This window comes from Grampus griseus, assembly GCF_964374135.1.
Source record: "Grampus griseus genome assembly, chromosome: 14".
In the NCBI taxonomy this organism is placed as follows: Eukaryota; Metazoa; Chordata; class Mammalia; order Artiodactyla; family Delphinidae; genus Grampus; species Grampus griseus.
The window spans coordinates 20,162,459-20,184,468 of NC_139008.1; the positions used below are offsets into that span (position 1 = coordinate 20,162,459).

Below are 22,010 nucleotides of genomic sequence, written 5' to 3' on the forward strand. Positions count from 1 at the left end.
GGTACAATACTTGGCAGGTGGTACATTCTCCATAAGGGCCGCCGTTGGTAAAATCCCTTTTCCAGGAAACCTCAGAGCCATCCCTTGCGGGGTGACCGAGGGATGCAGGTGTGAGTGCGATGGGAAGGGCGGGGGAAAGAGCAGAATTACGGGCTGAGGTTGCACCCCGGCCCCTGCGCGCCCAACTGGCCCAGCCCGGGGCGGAGTCTCTTCCTGCCGGGCGGGAGCCGTGCGGTCCCCTGGTGGCCCCGGGGACCAGGACAGCTGTGTGGACGCCGTCTATGCGGGCTATGGCGAGCGCGGCCCGGGGATCCGGCCCTTGGTCCCCGTTCCTGCTGCAGCTCGCGGCGCTGCTCGGGACGCTCGAGCCACAGGTGAGAAGCGGGCGGACACGGAGCCTCCAAGGTCGGGGCTGGGGGCGCAGACGGCTGGGGCGCGGCGGGAGCACAGCGGGCTCCTCTCCCTCCCCCTGGTCCGGGTCGCCTCAAGTCGGCCCCTGGCCTGAGAAAAATTCCTAGCTTTGGGGAGTTGCCGGTTGCCCCACGAGCTGGAGAGACTTGCCCGCGCGGAAGAGCGCAGGTAGACCCAACACCCCGCGCGTCCTGCAGCATGGGGGTGGGGGTGGAGGGAGGGGACCCCCGCTTTCCTGCCAGGCGTCCTAAAACTTCTGGAACCCCGGCTTCCTTGGAACTCAGGATCCACTTGAAGGTCCTCTGTCGAGAAATGCGCCCATACACCCAGCTTTACAGACAAATTCAGGCGGATCACAACGCTCCCGCCTTACCCGTGACTGGACCCCTGATTCACGACCTCTGGGATAAATAAGCCGAGGTATGGGTATCTGGTGCAGCCCTGCCAAGAGCGGAAAAATCCAGTCTTACAGAAATGCAGTGAGAAGGCAAAGCCAGGGCTAGAACCCACGTGTCCAGCCTGGAGCCCCCAGAGCAGTTACTGGGATCATAGAGGCAACTGCTCATGCCACCCCGTGCCCACTTCCAGCTCAGGACCCAGCTGATGGTTGCCAAGTAAAAATGTGAGCACAGTGTGGCCAGATCGGGTGTTTCCAGAAAAAATGAGAAAAAAAAACTAGAAATGAGAAATCTTGATTTTTTTTAAGTGAAATCTTTCCAATTTTTAAAAACTTGGTAGCTAATTATAAATGAAATTTTAAAAACGATGATGGTCAAACGAAACTCAACAGTGGGCAATCAGTCCGCAGCTTCTTCTCCAGATCACTCTCCCTCCTGCCACGCTGCAGATCACAAAACAGGCCCGGAGAAGAGAGGACCCGAAGGTAGTTTCCTGACTCTACTCCGAAACCATTGGCTTGGCCCCAAGCCTGAGGGTCCTGGAGCAGGATGTGGCCTTTGCAGGGGTGCGGCTAGGCCACCCGGATGTTAGGGTTCCTGCTAGGAGCTCAGCCCCACCCTGTTTGCTCAAGGAAGGGCTGGAGCTGGTGAGTTAGCCCAGCAGGGGCCAGACGCAGGGCAGCACCAGCCCTCCCTCCCTTGGCCACCCCCCCACTTGGTCCAGGGGGCCTGCTGGAGCCTGGCACCAAAAGCAGCTGGGCCGGTTTGGGGAGACGGAATGGGTTGGGGGAGGCAAAGGAGAAAGGGACCGGGCACTGGAACCAGAGAGATGGTGGTTCAAGTCCCAGTTCTGCCATTTATCTGTGTGGCTGGAGGCTAATTACCTAACCTTCCTGAGCCTTAGTCTCCTTCACCTGTGCAATGGTGAGAATAATAGCACCAATCTCTTAGGGAGGCTGTGAGGGTCACTGAAGTCCTTTTGTAAAGGAGCCAGGCCCCCCGGCTCCCACCATAACCCCTCTCTAGGGTCGTGGAGGTCAGTGGGAGGAGCCAGCAGCTTCCCCAGTCCTCCTTCCTTCTTTCTCTGTTTCCCTCTAGGGGAAGGGGAGTCACAGCCAGCCCTGCCTGGAGCAAGCACTAGGGCGGTCCCAGGCCTCTCAGAAGAGGTGACTTTGTTTCCACTGCAGGTTCAGACCTTCACGCCAGAGAACCTCCTGTTCGTGTCCACCCTGGATGGAAGTCTCCACGCACTGATCAAGCAGACAGGGGACTTGAAGTGGACGCTGAAAGACGGTAAGCAAGGGCAGTCACTCCTCCCTCCTTGGATCTCACGTTGGGGGAGGTCACCTTGGCGTGGACGATGAGAACATGAGGTCTAGAATCCAAGAAGCAGGTGTCCGCAGGCAGCTTTACTACTTACCAGCTGTGTGACTTTGGGAAAGTCATTTCACCTCTCTGAGCCTCGATGTCCTCACCTGTAAAAGGGGGCCAAGGGTAACAACCCTACCTCACAGAGTTCTTGGGAGGATTACATTACACTCGTGACAAATGCTTGGCTTGGTGTCTGGCACCCAGTAAGCACCAATGTGAGGTATGCCTTTCAACGGGGAGTCTACTCATGCCCCTGTCCCTGTCCCTACAGATCCCATCATCCAGGGGCCCATGTACGTCACAGAGTAAGTGGACCCCAAGGAGTGGGCAACTGAGAGATGGGGAAGCCATAGTTGCCTGGAGGGGCGGGTGGGCTGGAAGTAAGGGAGAAGATTTGGGTCCGGAGCTCTGTGGTGCCTCCTTTGAGGGTGGGCCCCTACTGGCAGGGAAGTTGGAGGGGAGGAGCCCTTTTGGAACCAGGGGGCGTGCACCCAACCTTCTCCCGTTCCTCTCTGCCCCACAGGACAGCCTTTCTCTCAGACCCAGCTGATGGCAGCCTGTACATCTTGGGGACGCAAAAACAACAGGGATTAATGGTGTGTTTCCTACAGTGCTTGGGATGGGTGAGGGTCAGGGCTTCTGTTAGCCAGAGCACTGAAAGGGTGCAGGGCTGTATGGTCAGAATCCAAGTGTCCTGCAGAGGGTGAAGTCTGAGAGCACTGGGGGAAGGCTGTCTGGAGGGGTCTGTTGAAAGGGGGTGGTAGTGTGACTCTGGCTGTGTCTGCAGAGCAGGCTGACCGGATGACTGTCAGGCCTCTGAGGGCGTCACGGGGCGTTCTCCAGGGGACTCTGAGGGTTTTAAGGGGAAACCTATGTATCAGTTAGCTTGTGCTAAATAACAAATTGCCCCCAAACTCAAACTTAAAATACAAACCATTTATTTAACTCATCATTTTGTGAGATGACAGTTTAGGCTGGACTCAGCTGGGTGGCCTTGACTGAGTTTGCCCAAGCATCTGTGGTCCGCTTCCGGTCAGCTGGCTCTCTTTCTGAAAACTCGTTGGTAGTTGGCTGGCTTTTGATGGGGGCAACTGGGCCAGGGGTCTCTCATCTTTTAACAGGCAAGCCTGGGCTTGTTCACATGGTATCAACAAGGGAGCCAGAAGCAGCAAGAGAGGGCGAGGCCAGTGCATGAGCATTTTTCAAGCTTTGCTTATACAGTCGTCCCTTGGTATCCACAGGTCAATCGTCCCCCACCACCAAAATCCAAGGATGCTCAAGTCCCTTATTTAGAATGGCACAGTATTTGCATATAACCTACACGCATCCTCCCATATACTTTATTTTTTTTCACATTTATTTATTTATTTTGGCTGTGCCTGGTCTTAGTTGTGGCATGCGGGATCTTTATTTAGTTGCAGCATGTGGGATCTTTTAGCTGCGGCATGCATGCGGGATCAAGTTCCCCGACCAGAGATCGAACCTGGGCCCCCTGTACTGGCAACGCGGAGTCTCACCCACTGGACCACCAGGGAAGTCCCCCTCCCATATACGTTAAATCATCTCTAGATTACTTATAATATCTAATACAATGTAAATGGTATGTAAATAGTTGGCAAGTGTGTCGCAATTACAAGTTTTGCTCTTTGAAACTTTCTGGAACTTTTTTTCCCAAATATTTTCTATCTGCATTTGACTGAATCTGTGGGTTCGGAGCCAGCGGATAGGGAGGGCCGACGGTACCGCATTCGCTAAAGTCTCATCAGCCAAAGCTGGTCATGTGGCCAAGCGCAGAGTCAGGCAGTGTCAGAATTCTGACTGTGCCATGGGATGCCTACCGGGATGGTCTTACGCATGTGATTTAGGAAACCGAATTGGTAAGAAATGTTAGCACGTGAGCAGGCAAGGTCCCAGCAAGCAGGTGGCACACTACAACAGGAGAGTTTGAGGCGGTTTTATTAACGGGATTCCTTACAAAGGTGTGGGCCGAGGTAGGAAACCGCAGGGCAGGGTGCTGTGTCCTATGGCCCATACCGTGGGGTGCCACTTATCAGCCCTAAGCTCAGAGGAGGGGAAGGATCCAGAGGGGGCTTGAGGAGAGGGCCACCGGGAAGGAGATGAGGCCTTTGGGGGAGGGACACAGCCAGCCCTCGATGACCCTGTGGAGAGGAGACCCAGGAACACTCGCCCTGATTCTGCCCCCTCCCCATATCCCAGCCCCCGACTGGAAGCCAGAGCACAGGGCGCCCACTGATGGAATCTAAACAAGTATGTCTCCCATGGGGAGGGCCGGGTGGAGAGTGGACCTCCAGTCCCATCCAGCTCTGGGGGTCATCACTGGCTCTTATGGGCAGGTGTGGTTGTGAGTCTCATCACTCTCCTGGCATCTGGGATAAAGTCCAGTCGCCCTGACAAAGCACACCAGGGCCAGCTCACTCGTGCAGTCTCTTCACTCACCTACAGGCACCCATGCGTGCACACACCTGCACACACACCGATCAACTTATTGAATGTGCCAGCTCTGGGGCTTCACCCAGCTTGTCCCCAAGAGTCTGGAACCCTCTTCCATTCTGCCTCTGTTTCCCCAACTCAGTCAGGATGAGCCGCAGCACGCTGCGACAACAGCACACAAAGCTCCGTGGCTCCAGAGAGCTTGCTTCCTGTTTACAGCGTGTGCCCAGCGTTGGTCCCCCGGGGGCTCTGTACACTGTGGTCTACTGGAGACCCAAGCTGTCAGACACTCCGTCGCAACCGAGGCTTCTCAGTCACCAAAGCAGAAAAGGAGAACGAGGTGAAGCACACCCTGGCTCTTGTAGTATCCATGTGGACCTGGTCTCTTCTGCTCCCTCCCTCTGGCTAAAGCAAGTCTCATGGCTGTGCCCACTTTAAGCAGGAAAAGAAATATAATCCACCGGGAGCCCAGAAGAAGAAGCAGAATACTTGTGAGAAGTGCTCCCCTTCCCCTGGCTGTTTCCTACTCATCCCTCAAGTCCCAATGTAACAGCCAAACTCCTTCCCAGTCCGTGATCTTGCCTCCAGCTGACCTCACTTTCGGCCACTCTGCCCCTCTCCATCCCCACTCCTGGTGCACTGGCCTCCTTGCTGTTCCTTAAACATGCCAGTTGGTAGGTGGCCCTGCCGTTGGCCTCAGCATTCTGTCCCTCTGCCCAGAGCACTCTCCCTCCACATGACCCTGTGGCTCACTCCTCCCTTGGCTTGGGTACTTACTCCCTAGCTGGGCTATGTGATATAACATCTCAAATCAGTGTCTATCCTAGTTCTCTGAGTTTGTTTTAATAATATTTACCACTACCTGGCATTATGGTTTATGTGTTTTTGTTTGTTTATTATCACACACACACACACACACACACACCAGAAATGTAACTCTGTGCAGAAGGGCACTTGGTCAGTCTTGGTTACAACAGAGTCCTAGCACCTGGCTAGTAATAGGTGCTCATTAAACGGTTGTTGAATGAATGAATAAACAACTGAACTTCTTCCATCAGTCCATCTTCAGTCCCCCACATCTGCATCAGGTACTCTCAACTTCATGTGCTCCCCTGTCATGCACTAACCGTATCAACCATAGGTTGTATGGACTTCTTTTGTTGTCCATCCTGACTGAGCCCCCGGGAAGCCCCGACTCTCTTTCCCTCAGTACTTGCTTGTGCCTGGGGTGCTGTCTGGCAAGAGCTCTGTATGTGGAGTTTGGGGATCTTTTTCACTTTGATATAATTTCAAATGTAAGGAAAAAATGCAAAGATAGTTCAGAGCAATTGTTTATACCCTTTACCCAGATGCGTCAATTTTTAACATCTTATCACTTTCACTTTATCATTCTCTCTTAACAGATGGATAATATTACACATGTGTGTATAAAATTTCTTTTTCTGAACTATCTGAGAATGAGTTGCAGACGTTATGCTCCTTTACTCCTAAAGCGTCATTGTGCATTCCTAAAACAAGGATTTTCTCCTACATAGCCTGAGAGTAAATTATCAAAATCAGCAGATTTAACGTTGATACAATAGTGTTATCTAATCCACAATCCATATTAATTTTGTCAAGTTCCTAATGGTGTGCTTTATTGTTTCCAGTCCAGAACCCAAACCAAGATCACCCCTTGCATTTGGTCCTCATGTCTCTTGGGTGGAACAGTTCCCCAGCCTCTCCAAGGTTGTCATGGCCACTGAAGTTTTCAAGTCTCAGCAAGTGTTTTTGAGGTGGTCAGGCCAGCATCATGTGATCAGGTGGCATCTTGGCACTGGGAGTGGGATTTTCTGCAGCTCCTCAAGAGGTTGTGTAGCAGAGTGGTTAAGTGTGAGGGGTCTGGAAACTAACTGGCTATGCTCAAGGCCTGGCTCTGCTACTTAGCAGCTGTGTGATATTAGCCACATTACTTAGCCCCTCTGGGAATGGATATGATAATAATTGTACCTAATGAATAGGTTGTATGTGCTTCTCTGCTATTTCCACTCCCCAGAGACTGCCGTTCACCATCCCTGAGCTGGTTCATGCCTCCCCCTGTCGCAGCTCTGACGGCGTCTTCTATACAGGTAAGCATCTCTCCAGCCTAGAGTCCTGGTCCAGCAGGGACTGGACCTAGGTCAGGACAGGCCAGCTAGGCACAGCACGGAGAGGCTGCACACCCTCTCCAGGCCATCTTGAGAGCGAGCACATTTCCCACCTCCACAGGCCGGAAGCAGGATGCCTGGTTTGTGGTGGACCCTGAATCAGGGAAGACGCAGATGACCCTGACCACAGAGCGACCCTCTACCCCCCGCCTCTACATCGGCCGGACGCGTGAGTCAGGCCCCAGCTGCTCCTCGAGCTCTGGGAAGCCCCCCTTTTGCTCTGCCCAGGCCTGGCAATTGCTATCCACGCTGGGTCCAGGCCAGTCAATCACTCTGTCAGTCAACAAACACTTCCCTGAGCACTGAACAAGGAGCGGGGGACACAGCAGTGAGCAAAACAGACCTAGTTTCTGCTATCCTGATGCTGTTTGAAGACTCTGGCCTCCAGGCTGGGTGCTCGGGAAGCCCCCGCCCCCATGAGATGATGTCCCCTGGATGGGAATAGAGGAGCACCACGTGGGCGCTCCTGGTAACCCTGCTTCTGGGTGTCCCCAGAGTACACGGTCACCATGCATGACCCCAGGGCCCCAGCCCTGCGCTGGAACACCACCTACCGCCGCTACGCAGCAGCCCCCGTGGACGGCTCACCTGGGAAATGTGAGTGCCTCCCTTCTCTGGCTCCACCTTGGAGCAAGGTCCCCAACTCAGGGAACCCTGAGTGGTATCCACGACCAACCCCACCACATTCTGACCCACCTGAACTCCTGAGGGACCCCACGTACTGAATGACACACCCTTGATAGACAGCCCTAAGTGACCCCTCTCGACACCCAGCCTGGCCCTCCTGTACCCTGAGCAGCTCTTAACATCCTAATTCCTCTGCACTCCCAATAAGCCCAGCCAGGTCACCCTGGGTGCTCCCCACCTCCTGAGTGACCCCAAACAACGCCTGCACACCCTGAGCAGTCCCCCAAATGTTGAACGACCCCTGACAGATGACCCTAAGTGACCTCCCCCAGACTCACCACCCCCTTGATATTATAACTGTCCTTCCCTATGTTTCCTAAAACTACAAATGTTAGATTTTTAACCTTTGGTAATATGATATTACAAAGAAATTGCTTTTCTTCTGTTATTGTTCAGCTCAGTCATCTTCATATATGCTTAATCCTTCTAGTTACTTGGGTTATTTCATCTTCTTCTTTTTTTGTTTGTTTGTTTCATTTCCCTTGGTATATCAGTGTCTTTGTTACTGGTTCCTAAGAACTCATTTATGACTAAGGATGCTAACCATTTGTCAGGCAATGCAAATGAAACGCCATATTTTATTGCCATCAATTTACTATGGTGTTTTGTATTTTAGTTGTGTATTAAAATATAATCATGTGTTTTTAAAAAAATAATAACTCTCCTTGCCAAATGCCTGAGTGACCCCAAAGGTGCCCCAAGCCACCTCTCAGACCTTGACTCCACCATTCCACGTGAGAACTCATGCAGGCGACCTTGACACATCACAGGTGACACCCAGAGGGCCCCTGGCTGACACCCTTCACCTTCTAAATGACTTCCACGCTACCCACATGTCTCCAGACCTCCCTGACTGACCAGCAGCCAGACCATGACTGACTACCCCACATCCTAAGCGACAAGGACTGGTTCACACACCTGAGTCGCCTTTGGATGACCATGACTGACCCCCTACGTCTTACACAGCTGCCAGCTGACCCTGATCAAAGTGACCCAGTGAACTTCCTATGTCCTGATTACCCTCCAGGTGATCTCACCTGACCTCCACGTACCTCCACCCTCCAGGTGATCTCACCTGACCTCCATGTACCTGAGTGGCCCTCCTGATGGCCCACCCTCAGAGCAGCTTCCCCACCTCAAGGTGCTCCGAGGTGCCTCAGGTCAGGGCTCCCTGACCACATCTCCTAGCCACCTTTCTTGGCAGACACGAGCTACCTGGCATCCTGTGGGATGGGCCTGCTGCTAACGGTGGACCCAGGAAGCGGGGCGGTGCTGTGGACCCAGGACTTAGGCGTACCTGTGGTGGGCGTCTACACATGGCACCAGGACAGCCTGCGCCAGCTGCCCCATCTCACACTGGCTCGGGACACCCTGCACTTCCTTGCCCTCCGCTGGGGCCACATCCAACTGCCCGCCTCAGGCCCCCAGGACACCGCCACTCACTTCTCTGCCTTAGACACCCAGCTGCTGTAAGTGCCCACGCCTGGGGACTGGGGAGGAGCTTCTGCAAGTGTTGTAGCCCAGGTCCAATGGGCAGGTGTGATGTCCGACCATGACACGCCGGTGCAGCTGAACCAGGGGTCAAAATATTTCAAGCAGTTTGGTAAATAACCAGTGCCCTGCACCACCCCCCATGTGCTCCCAGGACCCCCTGGTTGGTCCCACTGTTCAGCAACTGATAGGGTAAAGTCTGGCCTAGGAGGGGCCTCCATGTCTCCACCCCAGTGCTACAGCGGGCACCTGTTATGCTTGGTAGGTACTATGTGTTTACTGATTGTTGAAAACTTTAAATATGACCCTTCCTTGCAACACCAAATACATTAGTGTCCCCATCTTGGGGAGCCGGAAGACAGACTGGGAAAATTGCGGATTACCCGTTCTTTCAGTTCATCCCACAAATATTAATTGAGCACTTGCTATGTAGCAATTGCTTGCTAGGCTCTGGGAGTACAGTAATACAGCCAGTGTTCCTACCTACAAAAATCTCAGAGTCTAGTAGGGGAGACAGGTACGTAAAGACGTAATCATAATATGGTATGATAAAGGATGAGATAAGAGAAGTATAGGGTGTCATGGGAATGTATAGGAAGGGCACTGAAATCAAGACTGGGGGCAGAAGGTAATCATAGAAAGCTTCCTAGAGGAAGGGACCTATAAGTTGAAACCTAAAGGATGAAGAGGAAACGAGAGAGAGAGAGAGAGAGAGAGAGATCATGGCAACCAGGGAACAGATTAAGTTAACAAAATAAATAAGGCTGGAGCACGGCTCTGAGCAGAGAATAAGGTCTGAGGCTGTTAAACAGGGATCTTGTAGGATCATTTAAAGGGTTTGGGACAAGGCTAAGGAGAAGCCACTAGAGGGTTTTAGGCAAAGAAGTGATTTGATCGTATTTTCATTTCAGAAAGATAACTGGCTGCAGTGTGAAGAGTATCTTAGAATTGTGGGGAGGAAGTGTTCACAGAATATTGCATTAGTTCAGGCAGGAGATGAAGACACTTTGGACCAGGGCAGAAACGCTAGAGTTGGAAATAAGTGGAGGGTAACAGATATTAAGAGGAAAAACCAGTACGAATTTGGTGATTAGAGCAAGGAGTCAACCATTTTGCTCAGGTTTCTAGAGGCGCATGAGTGCGGTCGTTTTCAAAGGTAGGGAGCACTGGAGGAGGAAGTGGTGGGGGTGAGGAGGAAGTGGGGGAAGAAGGGGGGAGGAAGTGGGGGAAGAAGGGGGAGCTAAGGAATGAGGAGATGAGTTCAGATTTAGAAGATTGAGCTCATGGAAGAGGTCTGGGCTAGAAATAGATTTAGAAACAATGACTACAGAGCTTGTATCAGTTAGCTTTTGCTATATAACAAATCAGCCCCAAAATTTAGAGCTTCAAAACAAACAAACATTCATTATTTTTCAAGATTCTGTGGGTCAGCTGGGTGGTTTTCTGGTTTGAGCAGCCAGATGGTGGCTTGGCTGGGCCTGGACAATCTAGAATAGCTTCACTCAGCTCTCTCGTAGTTGGTGGACTATTTAGCCTATGGGATGTCAAATGAGGTCTCTCATGCCCCTGCAGACTAGCCTGGGTTTCCTTCTTTGGTGGTCCCGGGGTTCCAAAGAACCCCATGAGAGGGCAAACGCCAGTGCACAAGCATTTCTCAAGACTGTGTTTGTGTCACATCTGCTATTGTCTCACTGGCCAAAGCAAGTCACTTGGCCCAGCCCAGAGTCAGTGTGGGCGGGGATAATACAAGGAAACGGGTACTGCGGTGACTGAAACTACCCACCACAATCACTCATTCTCCTCCCCCTTTTCCTCTCCCCCACTAGGATGACGCTGTATGTGGGGAAGGATGAAGCTGGCTTCTACGTGTCTAAAGCACTGGTTCACACAGGGGTGGCCCTAGTGGTGAGAAGGTTCTCTGAGGGGCTGGAAGGAGGGGATAGAGGAGAGAAGTCTCCCCCCACCACTCCTGACTCTCCACCTTCTTCCATAGCCTCGTGGACTGACCCTGGCCCCCACGGATGGCCCTACCACAGATGAGGTGACACTCCAAGTCTCAGGAGAGCGAGAGGGCTCACCTAGCACTGCTGTCAGATACCCCTCAGGCAGTACGGCCCTCCCTAGCCAGTGGCTTCTCATTGGTGAGACCCCCTCTACCCAAATTTAGAGTGGATAAAGGACCTGTGAGCTCAGTTTATGAGCTGGAAGGCTGAGATCACCTCCAACCCATTGACATTTTCCCTGCCCCTTAGGACACCATGAGCCACCCCCAGTCCTGCACACGACCATGCTGAGATTCCATCCCACCCCAGGGAGTGGGACTTCTGGGACCAGACCCTCAGGGGGCACCCAGGCCCCAGCTCTCTTCTTGGAGGTCAGTGCTAGAGGGGTAGAGGGCATGGGGGGAGGTGCGGCAGCGGGGGTGCAGCCCTTGGACCTTTTCCTCAGGCTTCTAGGAATAACATTCGGGGTGGGTCAACTGACCTCACAATTTCTCGGAAGGAAAACTTTCATTTGTTGTTATTGCCAGAAGAGTGTCAGAAGTGTTAAAAAGATATTGGCTATCTAAATTGTGAAACATGGGTCACAGTTTTCTTTATTCTTCTTCAGTTTAAAGTTTACAAAATATTTATCAAGTGAGAAAATGAAAATGGAAAAACTATAAAAGCATGTCCTCCTGGGAGAGGACTGGACAAGAGTTGCCAATAGTTCAAGTTTAGAAGGAACAGGCATGACCTGGAGACGTAATTCTCAAATCTGGTTGCTTATCAGAATCACCTAGGAGCCCACTCCACCCGCCCCCCCTGAATTCAGAATCTCTGGAGGTGGATATCTGAATTTTTTGGTGATGCCCCAAGAGTATCTGAATTTTTTGGTGATGCCCCAGGAGATTGCTTGTCCTCAGCTAGATCTGAAAGACCAGTCCACTGGGGCACCATGGTGTTTCAGCAGCATGGAGAGTGCCAGGTTTCCCACCACTCACTCATCACCCCTTCAGCTAAGCCCAGCCCTATACTGGGTCATGAAGAAGGGTTAGGGGTTCCACAGTGGGAGGGGCTGCTAAGAGTGAAAGGTTCTTTGTCCCCAGCTCCTGAGCCTGAGCCGGGAGGAACCTTCGAACCTGGAGCTGCATCCTGAAGAGAAAACCCCAGACCTGCATCCAGGACTGGGACCCCAAGACCTGCTGGCAGCCAGCCTCACTGCTCTCCTCCTGGGAGGATGGATTCTCTTCCTGATGAGGCAGGTAAGCCCATCATCCCTGGCCTCAGGCCCCTCTCATGGTCTTCCTAGGGGGAACTCTGGTTCTCTTCTCCAAGACCACTTGGCAACTTTCTCCCTCACCCAGATCCCATTCTGCCCCCTGCTGTCCTCTTGGCAGCTCCCAGAGCCCTCGATACTGTGCTCTTTATGCCAGTGCTCCAGGGACAGGCCATCTCAGGCACAGCTTCTGGGCCCATCATGGGTCAGGGGCTGGCCAAGGCTGGGCCCTCTTAGGCCCCCATGTTTCAGCAGCAGCAACAGCAGCTGGCAGAGAAGCAGTGGCAGCAGGCCTCCCTGGCACCTGCAGGCCCGTCTCACATCTCACAGGATGCTCAGTCTCAGCCCTCCGGGGCCACCCCACGGAGCCGCAAGAGGTTTCAAAACCCCCCAGAGCAAGACCAGCCACTCGAAGACACTGAAGGTGAGCTTACATGAACAGGAAAGGACAAAGTCAGGGACAGAAAAGAGAGGGGAAGGTTTAGCTTCAAAGTCGGTGTATTAGAAGCCACTATAGTGGGGTAGCCAGGCCTAAATGAGTTAACAGGAGAGAACGTCAAATAGTGCCTGCTATGTAGTTCAGCCCTCTGAAAATGTTTTCCATCATTTTTACTGTTGTCGTTATGTTCAAGGACCCTGGATGCAGATAGAACTGGGTATAGATCTAACTCTACTAACTGTTAACTTTGATGAATTACTTAACTCCTCTGAGCTTCAGTTCTCTCATCTGTCAAATGGGAATAATAACACCCACCCCATGACATCACTTCATGATGAGAGGTTACATCACCATTACTATTAAATCAGACTATGTGATGTTATTAATATTTGTGTTAAAATAACATCATATTTGGTAACAATAATAGTAAATCACCTAGGTACCATTTGGTTCCTTTTCTCTTTAGGGCTTTTTATTTTTTAAACGTTTCTCTTCTCTTTTCTCAATTTCATCCTATAAACAAGCCCTTTCAAGCTTCCTCTGGAATCTGTGGGATGCCCCAGGGGAACTTCCACATGCTTTTAGTGGTCAGTCCAGGCTACTTCTCTCCTGTTTCTTTGGCTCCGGGCTGGGCTGGCCTCGGTCCTTTGTGTGAACTGCTGCTGGACCCTCCTGTCACTGCTCAAACCACTGCCTTGGAGCCTTGGAGCCACTCTGCTGTGCCCTTAACTCAGCGTGAAGTCCGCCCCATGCTTGGCGTGCGGCTCCCGTGCTGCTCCCAAAGTTCCCCCTTGCGTTCGCCTCCCTGTGCTGATAGGGAAGCAGCTCTCTTCCTCAGGGCTCAGCTCTTGCAGAAAACCCCCCACTGCCGAGTTGCCTGAGCCCTGAGAGTTGCAGTTCCAATCACTTTACTGGCTCTGGGTGGGTCCAAGTAATACTCACCCCACTGCACCCTGAAACACTCATCTCCTTGGACCTTCTGACTCGAGCCAAGTCTTTCCCCAGATGACCCAGACTCCACTTGTCCCAGGTGGTTCTCGTCAAATGACCTTGCTGTTCCTCCTGCCATCATCGTTCAGGTGTCCCTCACGACCCCGGTCCACGGTCCCAGTCATTGACAGGATGGAATTCCTTCCCCAGACGTCTCAGTCCCCTTGTGAGTCCGCAGATACCGATAATCCTCAGAGGAGGAGAAAAAAAGATGTTGAATCCCAGCCCTGGCTCATCCTTGATATATAAAACACTTAAACTTCTTTACTCACTATAAGAAAATAATCAAAGTGATATCAGTGCTTCAGGACAAGAATCCCAGCTAGAGCTTGGTACCTTTGTTACAAAACTCAGTGGTAACAATCTCTTTATAATACTGGATTCCCTCTGGAATTGAAAAGAAACCTTTCTATTTCTTTCACTTTCTTCGTTTAAAGTTTTCATAAACTTTATTTTGGTGTTTTCATGACCTCTAGGCAAAGCCAGGAAAGGACAGGCTGTTACTAGGCTCTGTGATAAATGCTGTGATGGGGTTGGGGAGGCTACAGGGAGCTATAGGAACACAAAGGAGGGGCATGTAGCTCAGACATGGGGACATGGGAATTGTCCTGAAAGGCAAGTCTAAGCTGTGATCCCAAGGATAAGAAGGAATTACCCAGGTGAACAGGGAGGCGGGGGACAGCAGCAGTCCAGGTGGCACCAGTAGCACAGGCGAAGGTTCAGAGATGAGAGGAAGCAGGGTACACATTCCGGAAGCTGAAAGGAAGGTGGCAATCTCATGCTCATGGGTAGGTCAGGTGGATAAAGTAAACAAGTGAAGCAGCCACATAGGAGAGAGAATAGGGCATGATGGGACTGTGGTAAACTGGAGAACAGGTGCTTGGGCTCAGCCTGCCTTGCTTACTGCTGCAATCTCGACCCAGAGCATGGCTCAGGGAATATCTGTTGAGGCAGTGGCTGACTGGCCACTGCAGGTTCTTAAACAGCCCTTCTCAACTCAATAAATATATATGGAGTGAATATGTGCCGAGCAGGTGTGAGGAACAGGCAGAGTTAATAGGCTGGGACTTGCCCATCCAATAGGCAACAATATGGAGTCCAGTGTATCAAAAATCTTTAGTGCAGGGAGAGTCAAACGAATGTGGCAGATGGCAGAAAAGCTTCAAGAACCACTCTCCAAAAAAGCCCCTGCCACACTGGCACCGTGTGGCAACCTATTCTTATTCTTAGGACCTCTATGTCAGGAACTCTGACTTTGGAAATCTTGCTTCTCCTTTTGGTGCGGGGAGAACAACGTTCCTCGGGACCTTTTTATGGTTCACAAAATCTACAGCGGGGTCCTGTCCCACTCTCATTTAACCTCCACAAATCCATCTACACGTGCCTGGTTGGGTGTCCTCCAGGACCACCGGCTACATGGTACATTCAGCGGCAAGTGGGCGCACTCAAGCCTGAACCAGAGTTAACACTGAGAGCTCACATTTATATGGCGCTTACTGTGTACCGGGCACTTTCCTAAATGCTGTGCGTGCATGAACTCGTATGATAGTCGCAACATTTCTGTGAGGCGGATACTATCATAACGCTGATTTTATGGAAGAGAAAATGAAAGGTTCACGGCACCCCACCCCAGACTCACAAAGCCAGTAAGGAGCAGCTCAGGAACTCAAAAGCAGGTCAACTCTGGGATGTTGCCTGTTTGCATTTTGGCAATACCCATGAAGACAGGTGACCACTTTAATGGTTTCCCAACCCGTGTACAAGAAGCAACACAATACATCACATGTTCTTGAGGTTTTCAGAGGGAATTCTGACTGTACACTGCTTCCCCATCGTGTGACAACTTTTGATTACTTTAGAACTTCTCTCCTGCCTTTGCTGCTTCTCCATTACCATGATATGGAAGGCTGAGCAAATGGTGAATATGTTTGTGCAGACTGAGCCTCCTGGCTCATTATTATTATTGTTTTTTTTTTTTTTTTAAAACATCTTTATTGGGGTATAATTGCTTTACAAGGGTGTGTTAGTTTCTGCTTTATAACAAAGTGAATCAGTTATACATATACATATGTTCCCATATCTCTTCCCTCTTGCGTCTCCCTCCCTCCCACCCTCCCTATCCCACCCCTCCAGGCTGTCAGAAAGCACCAACCCAATCTCCCTGTGCCATGCGGCTGCTTCCAACTAGCTATCTACCTTACCACGTTTGTTAGTGTGTATATGTCCATGACTCTCTCTCGTCCTGTCACAGCTCACCCTTCCCCCTCCCCATAACCTCAAGTCCGTTCTCTAGGAGGTCTGCGTCTTTATTCCTGCCTTACCCCTAGGTTCTTCATGACATTTTTTTTTTCTTAAATTCCATATATATGTGTTAGCATACGGTATTTGTCTTTTTCTTTCTGACTTACTTCACTCTGTATGACAGACTCTAGGTCTATCCACCTCATTACAAATAGCTCAATTTCGTTTCTTTTTATGACTGAGTAATATTCCATTGTATATATGTGCCACATCTTCTTTATCCATTCATCCGATGATGGGCATTTAGATGGTTTCCATCTCCGGGCTATTGTAAATAGAGCTGCAATGAACATTTTGGTACATGACTCTTTTTGAATTTCGGTTTTCTCAGGGTATATGCCCAGTAGTGGGATTGCTGGGTCATATGGTAGTTCTATTTGTAGCTTTTTAAGGAACCTCCATACTGTTCTCCATAGTGGCTGAACCAATTCACATTCCCACCAGCAGTGCAAGAGTGTTCCCTTTTCTCCACACCCTCTCCAGCATTTATTGTTTCTAGATTTTTTGATGATGGCCATTCTGACTGGTGTGAGATGATATCTCATTGTAGTTTTGATTTGCATTTCTCTAATGATTAATGATGTTGAGCATTCTTTCATGTGTTTGTTGGCACTCTGTATATCTTCTTTGGAGAAATGTCTATTTAGGTCTTCTGCCCATTTTTGGATTGGGTTGTTTGTTTTCTTGTTATTGAGCTGCATGAGCTGCTTGTAAATTTTAGAGATTAATCCTTTGTCGGTTGCTTCATTTGCAAATATTTTCTCCCATTCTGAGGGTTGTCTTTTGGTCTTGTTTATGGTTTCCTTTGCTGTGCAAAAGCTTTTTAAAAACTTATTTATTTTTAGCTGCATTGGGTCTTCGCTGCTGCGCCCATACTTTCTCTAGTTGCGGCGAGTGGGGGCTACTCTTCGTTGCGGTGCACAGGCTTCGCGGGCTTCTCATTGTGGTGGCCTCCCTTGTTGTGGAGCACGGGCTCTAGGTGCGTGGGCTTCAGTAGTTGTGGCGCACGGGCTTAGTTGCTCCGTGGCATGTGGGATCTTCCCGGACCAGGGCTCGAACCTGTGTCCGCTGCATTGGCAGGCAGATTCTTAATCACTGCGCCACCAGGGAAGCCCCCTGGCTCATTATTTCTGCATTCAAGGCCAGAAGTCTGGCCTCCATCCCAGCATTGAGGGTGCTCCTGAAACTAGAGTTAGTTTTGAATCTAACCCAGAAAGCACATAGCAAGTCTTCACCTCATGCCAAGGGCATCCAGAGTAGGGAAGGCAGACACATAAGAGACAGGAAACGCAGCAGAACGAAGCAAGTAGGTACAGAAGAGGGGTCGGAAGTGCTCAGGGACCCTCACCTGGAGCCAGCTGATCATGGCTGGTTCAAACAGGCTTTCCCGCAGCTCTGTCCCTGCTTCCTGAGCTGCCGGAGAGACAGGCCCATCTTACTTGTGGGCGATGTGCTTCCAGCAAGGCCCTGGGCCCACACGCCTGAGTGTCCATGGTATACAAATTTCGGTTACTGCTTGCATCTCGTCAGGAGATGAGAGTGACTGTTTAAGCCAATAATCCAGAGCAGTGCTGAGGGACAGCTTAATACTTTTCTCACTGATCCCTGATGCTGATTTTCATTTGCTTTTCCAAGAGCTGATTAGAGAGACTGAAGCTGGCAGCTCTTCCTAAGGAGAGTGTTCTCAGGGCCACGGAGGGGCACACAGCTCTAGGGGCGCCAGATACACTTAGCTGCGAGCATGGGGCCCCTTGGATCTGAGCAAGGTGCAGCCTGGTGCATTGTGAGGGGTCTCTTGCAAGCAACCCAAAAGGAAGAGCAGTAACAGTCCAACCTCATCCTTCTTAACAGGAAACCAAGGCCTTCTGGGGAATCCCTGCTGCCCTAGAACTAACTCTGGGACAGCTCAGCATCCAAACGCCCACTGACCCCGCCCCGCCCTCTTCCAGGACAGTCTTTTCTGCAACAGCATTCACCCTCCTCACGCTTACGGCTGCCAAAACTCACCTTCCTGTTGGAAGCGAATTCCTTAGTTAAAAGGGTTTATAACTGGTGGAGGTGGGCAAAGGAAAGAAACCTGCGCAGAAGATGCCAAAACAGGGAGGATAAAAGAGGACAGTAGAGTGAACCTCTCCCCCACCGTTTCTTCCATTAATCCTCACGATAATATTGTGTAGGATCCTTGACATAGGTCCCACTTTACAGATGAGAGGACCAGGGCACAGCGGTTAAGTCACTCGCCCAAGTTCACACGGATTGAGTGGCAGCACGAGACACTGGACACAAGCAGTCTGGCACCAGGCGGGGCGTGGAAGGGGGAGGCCGGAGAAGGGCCGAGGTGGGGGAGCTGGGACTGGGCAGGTCTCCCTGAGACCCCCCCCTCTCCCCTCCCCCCAGCCGAGCAGCTCACCGTGGTGGGGAAGATTTCCTTCAATCCCAAGGACGTGCTGGGCCGCGGGGCAGGCGGGACTTTCGTTTTCCGGTGAGCGGCAGCCAGGAGCCAGGCTGGGGATGGCCATTGTCCCTTGGAGAGCCATTCTCTCCGAGAACCCCCGAGGTGGGCACAGTTCCTAACCTTTGCCTTCTTCTGCCCTCTGGACCTCCGCTCGCCACCTACCAGGGGACAGTTCGAGGGGCGGGCCGTGGCGGTCAAGCGGCTCCTCCGTGAGTGCTTCGGCCTGGTCCGGCGGGAGGTGCAGATGCTGCAGGAGTCTGACAGGCACCCCAACGTGCTCCGCTACTTCTGCACCGAGCGGGGACCGCAGTTCCACTACATCGCCCTGGAGCTCTGCCGGGCCTCGCTGCGGGAGGTGAAACCTGTGCTCAGGGATGGGCGGGGGGGGGGGGCAGGGTCCTGGGCCGCGGGGTGACCTCTGCCCCTCGCCGCTCCCCAGTACGTGGAACACCCGGAGACGGACCGCTGGGGCCTGGAGCCCGGGATGGCGCTGCAGCAGCTGATGGCGGGCCTGGCCCACCTGCATTCCTTACACATAGGTACCAGCCCCTTCCGCCCTCCATCCAAGCTCCCGACTCCCCCCTCAGCTCTCAACTCTGCTCCGCTCTCACAGTGCACCGGGACCTGAAGCCCGGCAACGTCCTCATTACGGGGCCCGACAGCCAGGGCCGAGGCAGAGTGGTCCTCTCAGACTTTGGCCTCTGCAAGAAGCTGCCCGCTGGCCGCTGCAGCTTCAGCCTCCATTCAGGCGTCCCCGGTACAGAAGGCTGGATGGCGCCCGAGCTCCTGCAGCTCCTGCCCCCAGACAGCCCCGTGAGTCCTCCCGCCGCCCCAGGCCGCAGTAATCATTCCCTGCCCAGTGCCTCTCCTGTCCGGGCCCGCTGTGTGACCTTCAGTCACTCCTCCAAGCCTGTTTCTTCATCTGTAAAGTGGGGATAATTCCTTCCTTCTTACCCAGGGTATGGTTCTTAACCAGGGATGATTTTTGCCACCTTTGGGCAATGTCTGGAGACATTTTTGGATGTCACACTTGGCAGGGGAAGGGAGGCTTGTTACTGCCATCTAATGGGCAAAGGCCAGGGATGCTTGCGAAACATCCTACAACGCACAGGACAGTCCCCCAGGACGAAGAATTATCTGGTCCAAAATGTCAGTAGTACTGAGGTTGAGAAACTCTGAACTAGAAAATAGTTTTCATCTCTACTGTGATGCACAATCACTGGGGAACTTGAAAAAAATTCAGGTGCCCGGGTCCCACACCCAGTAACTGACCCCCAGTGACTGTAACGTGTAGCCAGCGTGGAGAGCCACCCAGATGCGGAGGGTTCGGGGGAGCATCACATGAGCTGATATAACTGGAGCACAGAGCAGTGTCTGACCTCCAGAGACACTTGAGTTGGAGACCCCAGGATTACAGATTTTTGAGTTGGTGTGTAGGGGAAAGTCACAGGCATGGATGAGAGTAACACGCAAGGACAGTCACCAGGCAAAGCCACCCCACCCCTGAAGTTTAGAGAAAGCTAGGATTGGCAACCTGGAGGCCCAAGGACCAAAGCACTGATGTTAGGAGCCTGTGCAGGTTTTGATTTTTTAAATTAGCAGCCAATATTTTAACTTCTGGGAAATTGCACATAAAAGTCTAGATTTCTGGATTCACTTGGAAAATCAAAAGCTCTGCCACCGAGAAAGTCCCCTGGAGGCAACCAGCTGGAGCTAAGTGCCAGTGGCCATGTGTGGACAGGGCCAGCAACAGATCATACAGTCCTCACCGCTGCCTGATCGCCTCATGCGTGCCCAGCTTCACTTGGTTGTGTTGCCCACCAGACTTGGAGGAATGACACTTGGAAACCTAAACTAGAGGCTCAGTAGGGGCAAAGGTTTTGGATGAAAACCGTGGGTCCCTTTCAACAGTGCAGAGGGGAGGGGATCTAGGGCCAAGAGGATGCCTCTTGGGAAGTGTCCTTGTGTCCTAGTCCGAGCCAGATCCCCAGCTGCCATATCAGCCCTGGGGAGAATGTAGCCCGGCAGACCTCCTGGAGCAGAGACTTCCTCCTTATGCTTGTCCCTCTGGCCCCCAGACCAGCGCAGTGGACATATTCTCTGCAGGCTGCGTGTTCTACTATGTGCTTTCCAGTGGCAGCCACCCCTTCGGAGAGAGTCTTTATCGCCAGGCAAACATCCTTGCAGGCTCTCCCTGCCTGGCTCACCTGGAGGAAGAGGCCCACGGTGAGGGGGACCTGGGCTGGCAGAGGAGGGAGGAAGCAGGGCAGAGCCTGCGCGGGCCTGAAGCCGTCCCTCCCTCTTGCCCCTACAGACAAGGTCGTTGCCTGGAACCTGGTGGAGGCCATGCTGAGCCCCCTGCCACAGGCTCGTCCCTCTGCTCACCAGGTGCTGGCCCACCCCTTCTTTTGGAGCAGAGCCATGCAGCTCCAGTTCTTCCAGGTCAGGAGGAAATCTGGGGAGCGGCCCCAGAAAGTCCCAAGTTTGGGTCCTGAGCAACAAGAGAGGGGAAGCCAGATTGGTTGGGGGAAGAGAGACTCGTCTACCTGTTCCAGGCAGCCCAGATCCTTATCTCAATCAAGGCAGAGCCCAGACTCCCGAACGCTGCCATCTTGGCACTGCACGGTCTCCTCAGCACCGCTTCCCCAGCCCAGCTGCCCCTCATGTGAGGCTAGACCCCGTTCCTTTCAGCCCTAGTCGTCCCTCCTGCTATACTCGTGCCCAGACAGCCCATTCCACTTGTGTGACCTTGAGCTTCTTGAGCCTGTTTGCTCATCTGTAAAACGGGGACGACAGCACCTCTGTCACCGGTTGGATTAGACCCCGCACAGCACAGAGAAGCCACACTCCATAGGAGGCAATAATACTTACCCTAACCCGAGCAGCTTCGGCGGCTGCACTGCCCCAGCCATAGGACACTCCTGGCCTGTGGCCTCCGAGCCCGCTCAGGAGGCTCAGGAGCTGTGGGTCCTAGGACGCCAGCGACTGGCTGGAGAAGGAGCCTGAGCAGGGGCCGCTGGTGACGGCGCTGGAGGCGGGTGGTGCCGAGGTGGTCCGGAGTGACTGGCACAAGCACATCTCGGTGCCGCTGCACACAGGTAGAGGCCAGACTCGGGTGGCCCAGGAGGCCGAGGGGAGCCCAGTGGGGACGGCTGTGCCAACGACCTCCCCGTCCACAGATCTGAAGAGGTTCCGGTCGTATAAGGGGACGTCGGTGCGAGACCTGCTCCGTGCTGTGAGAAACAAGGTGTGTTCCAGGGCTTGGGAGGGGCCTGGAAGGTGGGGAGGCCTGGTCCAGCTAAGCCCGGGCTCTCTGCTCTGACCCCTCCAGAAGCATCACTACAGGGAGCTCCCGGCCGAGGTACGGCAGGCGCTGGGCCCTGTCCCTGACAGCTTCGTCCAGTACTTCACAAACCGCTTCCCACGGCTGCTGCTCCACACGTACCATGCCCTGAGGAGCTGCGCCTCTGAGAGCCTCTTCCTGCCCTACTATCCGCCGGCCTCAGGGGCCCAGGCGCTGAGCCTGGGAGCTGCTGGGAGCTGAGATGGCCTGGCGTCGAAAAGACCAGCAG

The 22,010-nt window shown here is 52.7% G+C and overlaps 1 protein-coding gene across 7 annotated transcripts; it reads left to right on the forward strand.

The window, feature by feature from the left end:
• Nucleotides 1-254: 254 nt before the first annotated feature.
• On the forward strand, nucleotides 255-21,982 carry ERN2 (endoplasmic reticulum to nucleus signaling 2; the record flags this gene model as incomplete). 7 transcript variants are annotated; one of them, XM_082670953.1, is made up of 22 exons in its annotated part: nucleotides 255-374; nucleotides 1,997-2,102; nucleotides 2,452-2,485; nucleotides 2,704-2,776; nucleotides 6,667-6,739; nucleotides 6,879-6,986; nucleotides 7,313-7,414; nucleotides 8,709-8,973; nucleotides 10,822-10,900; nucleotides 10,989-11,136; nucleotides 11,248-11,369; nucleotides 12,084-12,239; nucleotides 12,536-12,677; nucleotides 18,381-18,465; nucleotides 18,604-18,793; nucleotides 18,878-18,977; nucleotides 19,052-19,251; nucleotides 20,517-20,664; nucleotides 20,753-20,880; nucleotides 21,413-21,536; nucleotides 21,618-21,685; nucleotides 21,770-21,982. In XM_082670953.1, the coding sequence occupies 22 exons, from the start codon at nucleotides 282-284 to the stop codon at nucleotides 21,980-21,982; spliced, it is 2,757 nt and encodes a 918-aa protein (XP_082527079.1). The 7 variants fall into 7 exon arrangements, with proteins under 7 accessions (XP_082527079.1, XP_082527073.1, XP_082527074.1 ...); XM_082670947.1 differs by having other exon boundaries at nucleotides 291-374; nucleotides 12,491-12,677; XM_082670948.1 differs by having other exon boundaries at nucleotides 291-374; nucleotides 12,503-12,677.
• Nucleotides 21,983-22,010: the final 28 nt, after the last annotated feature.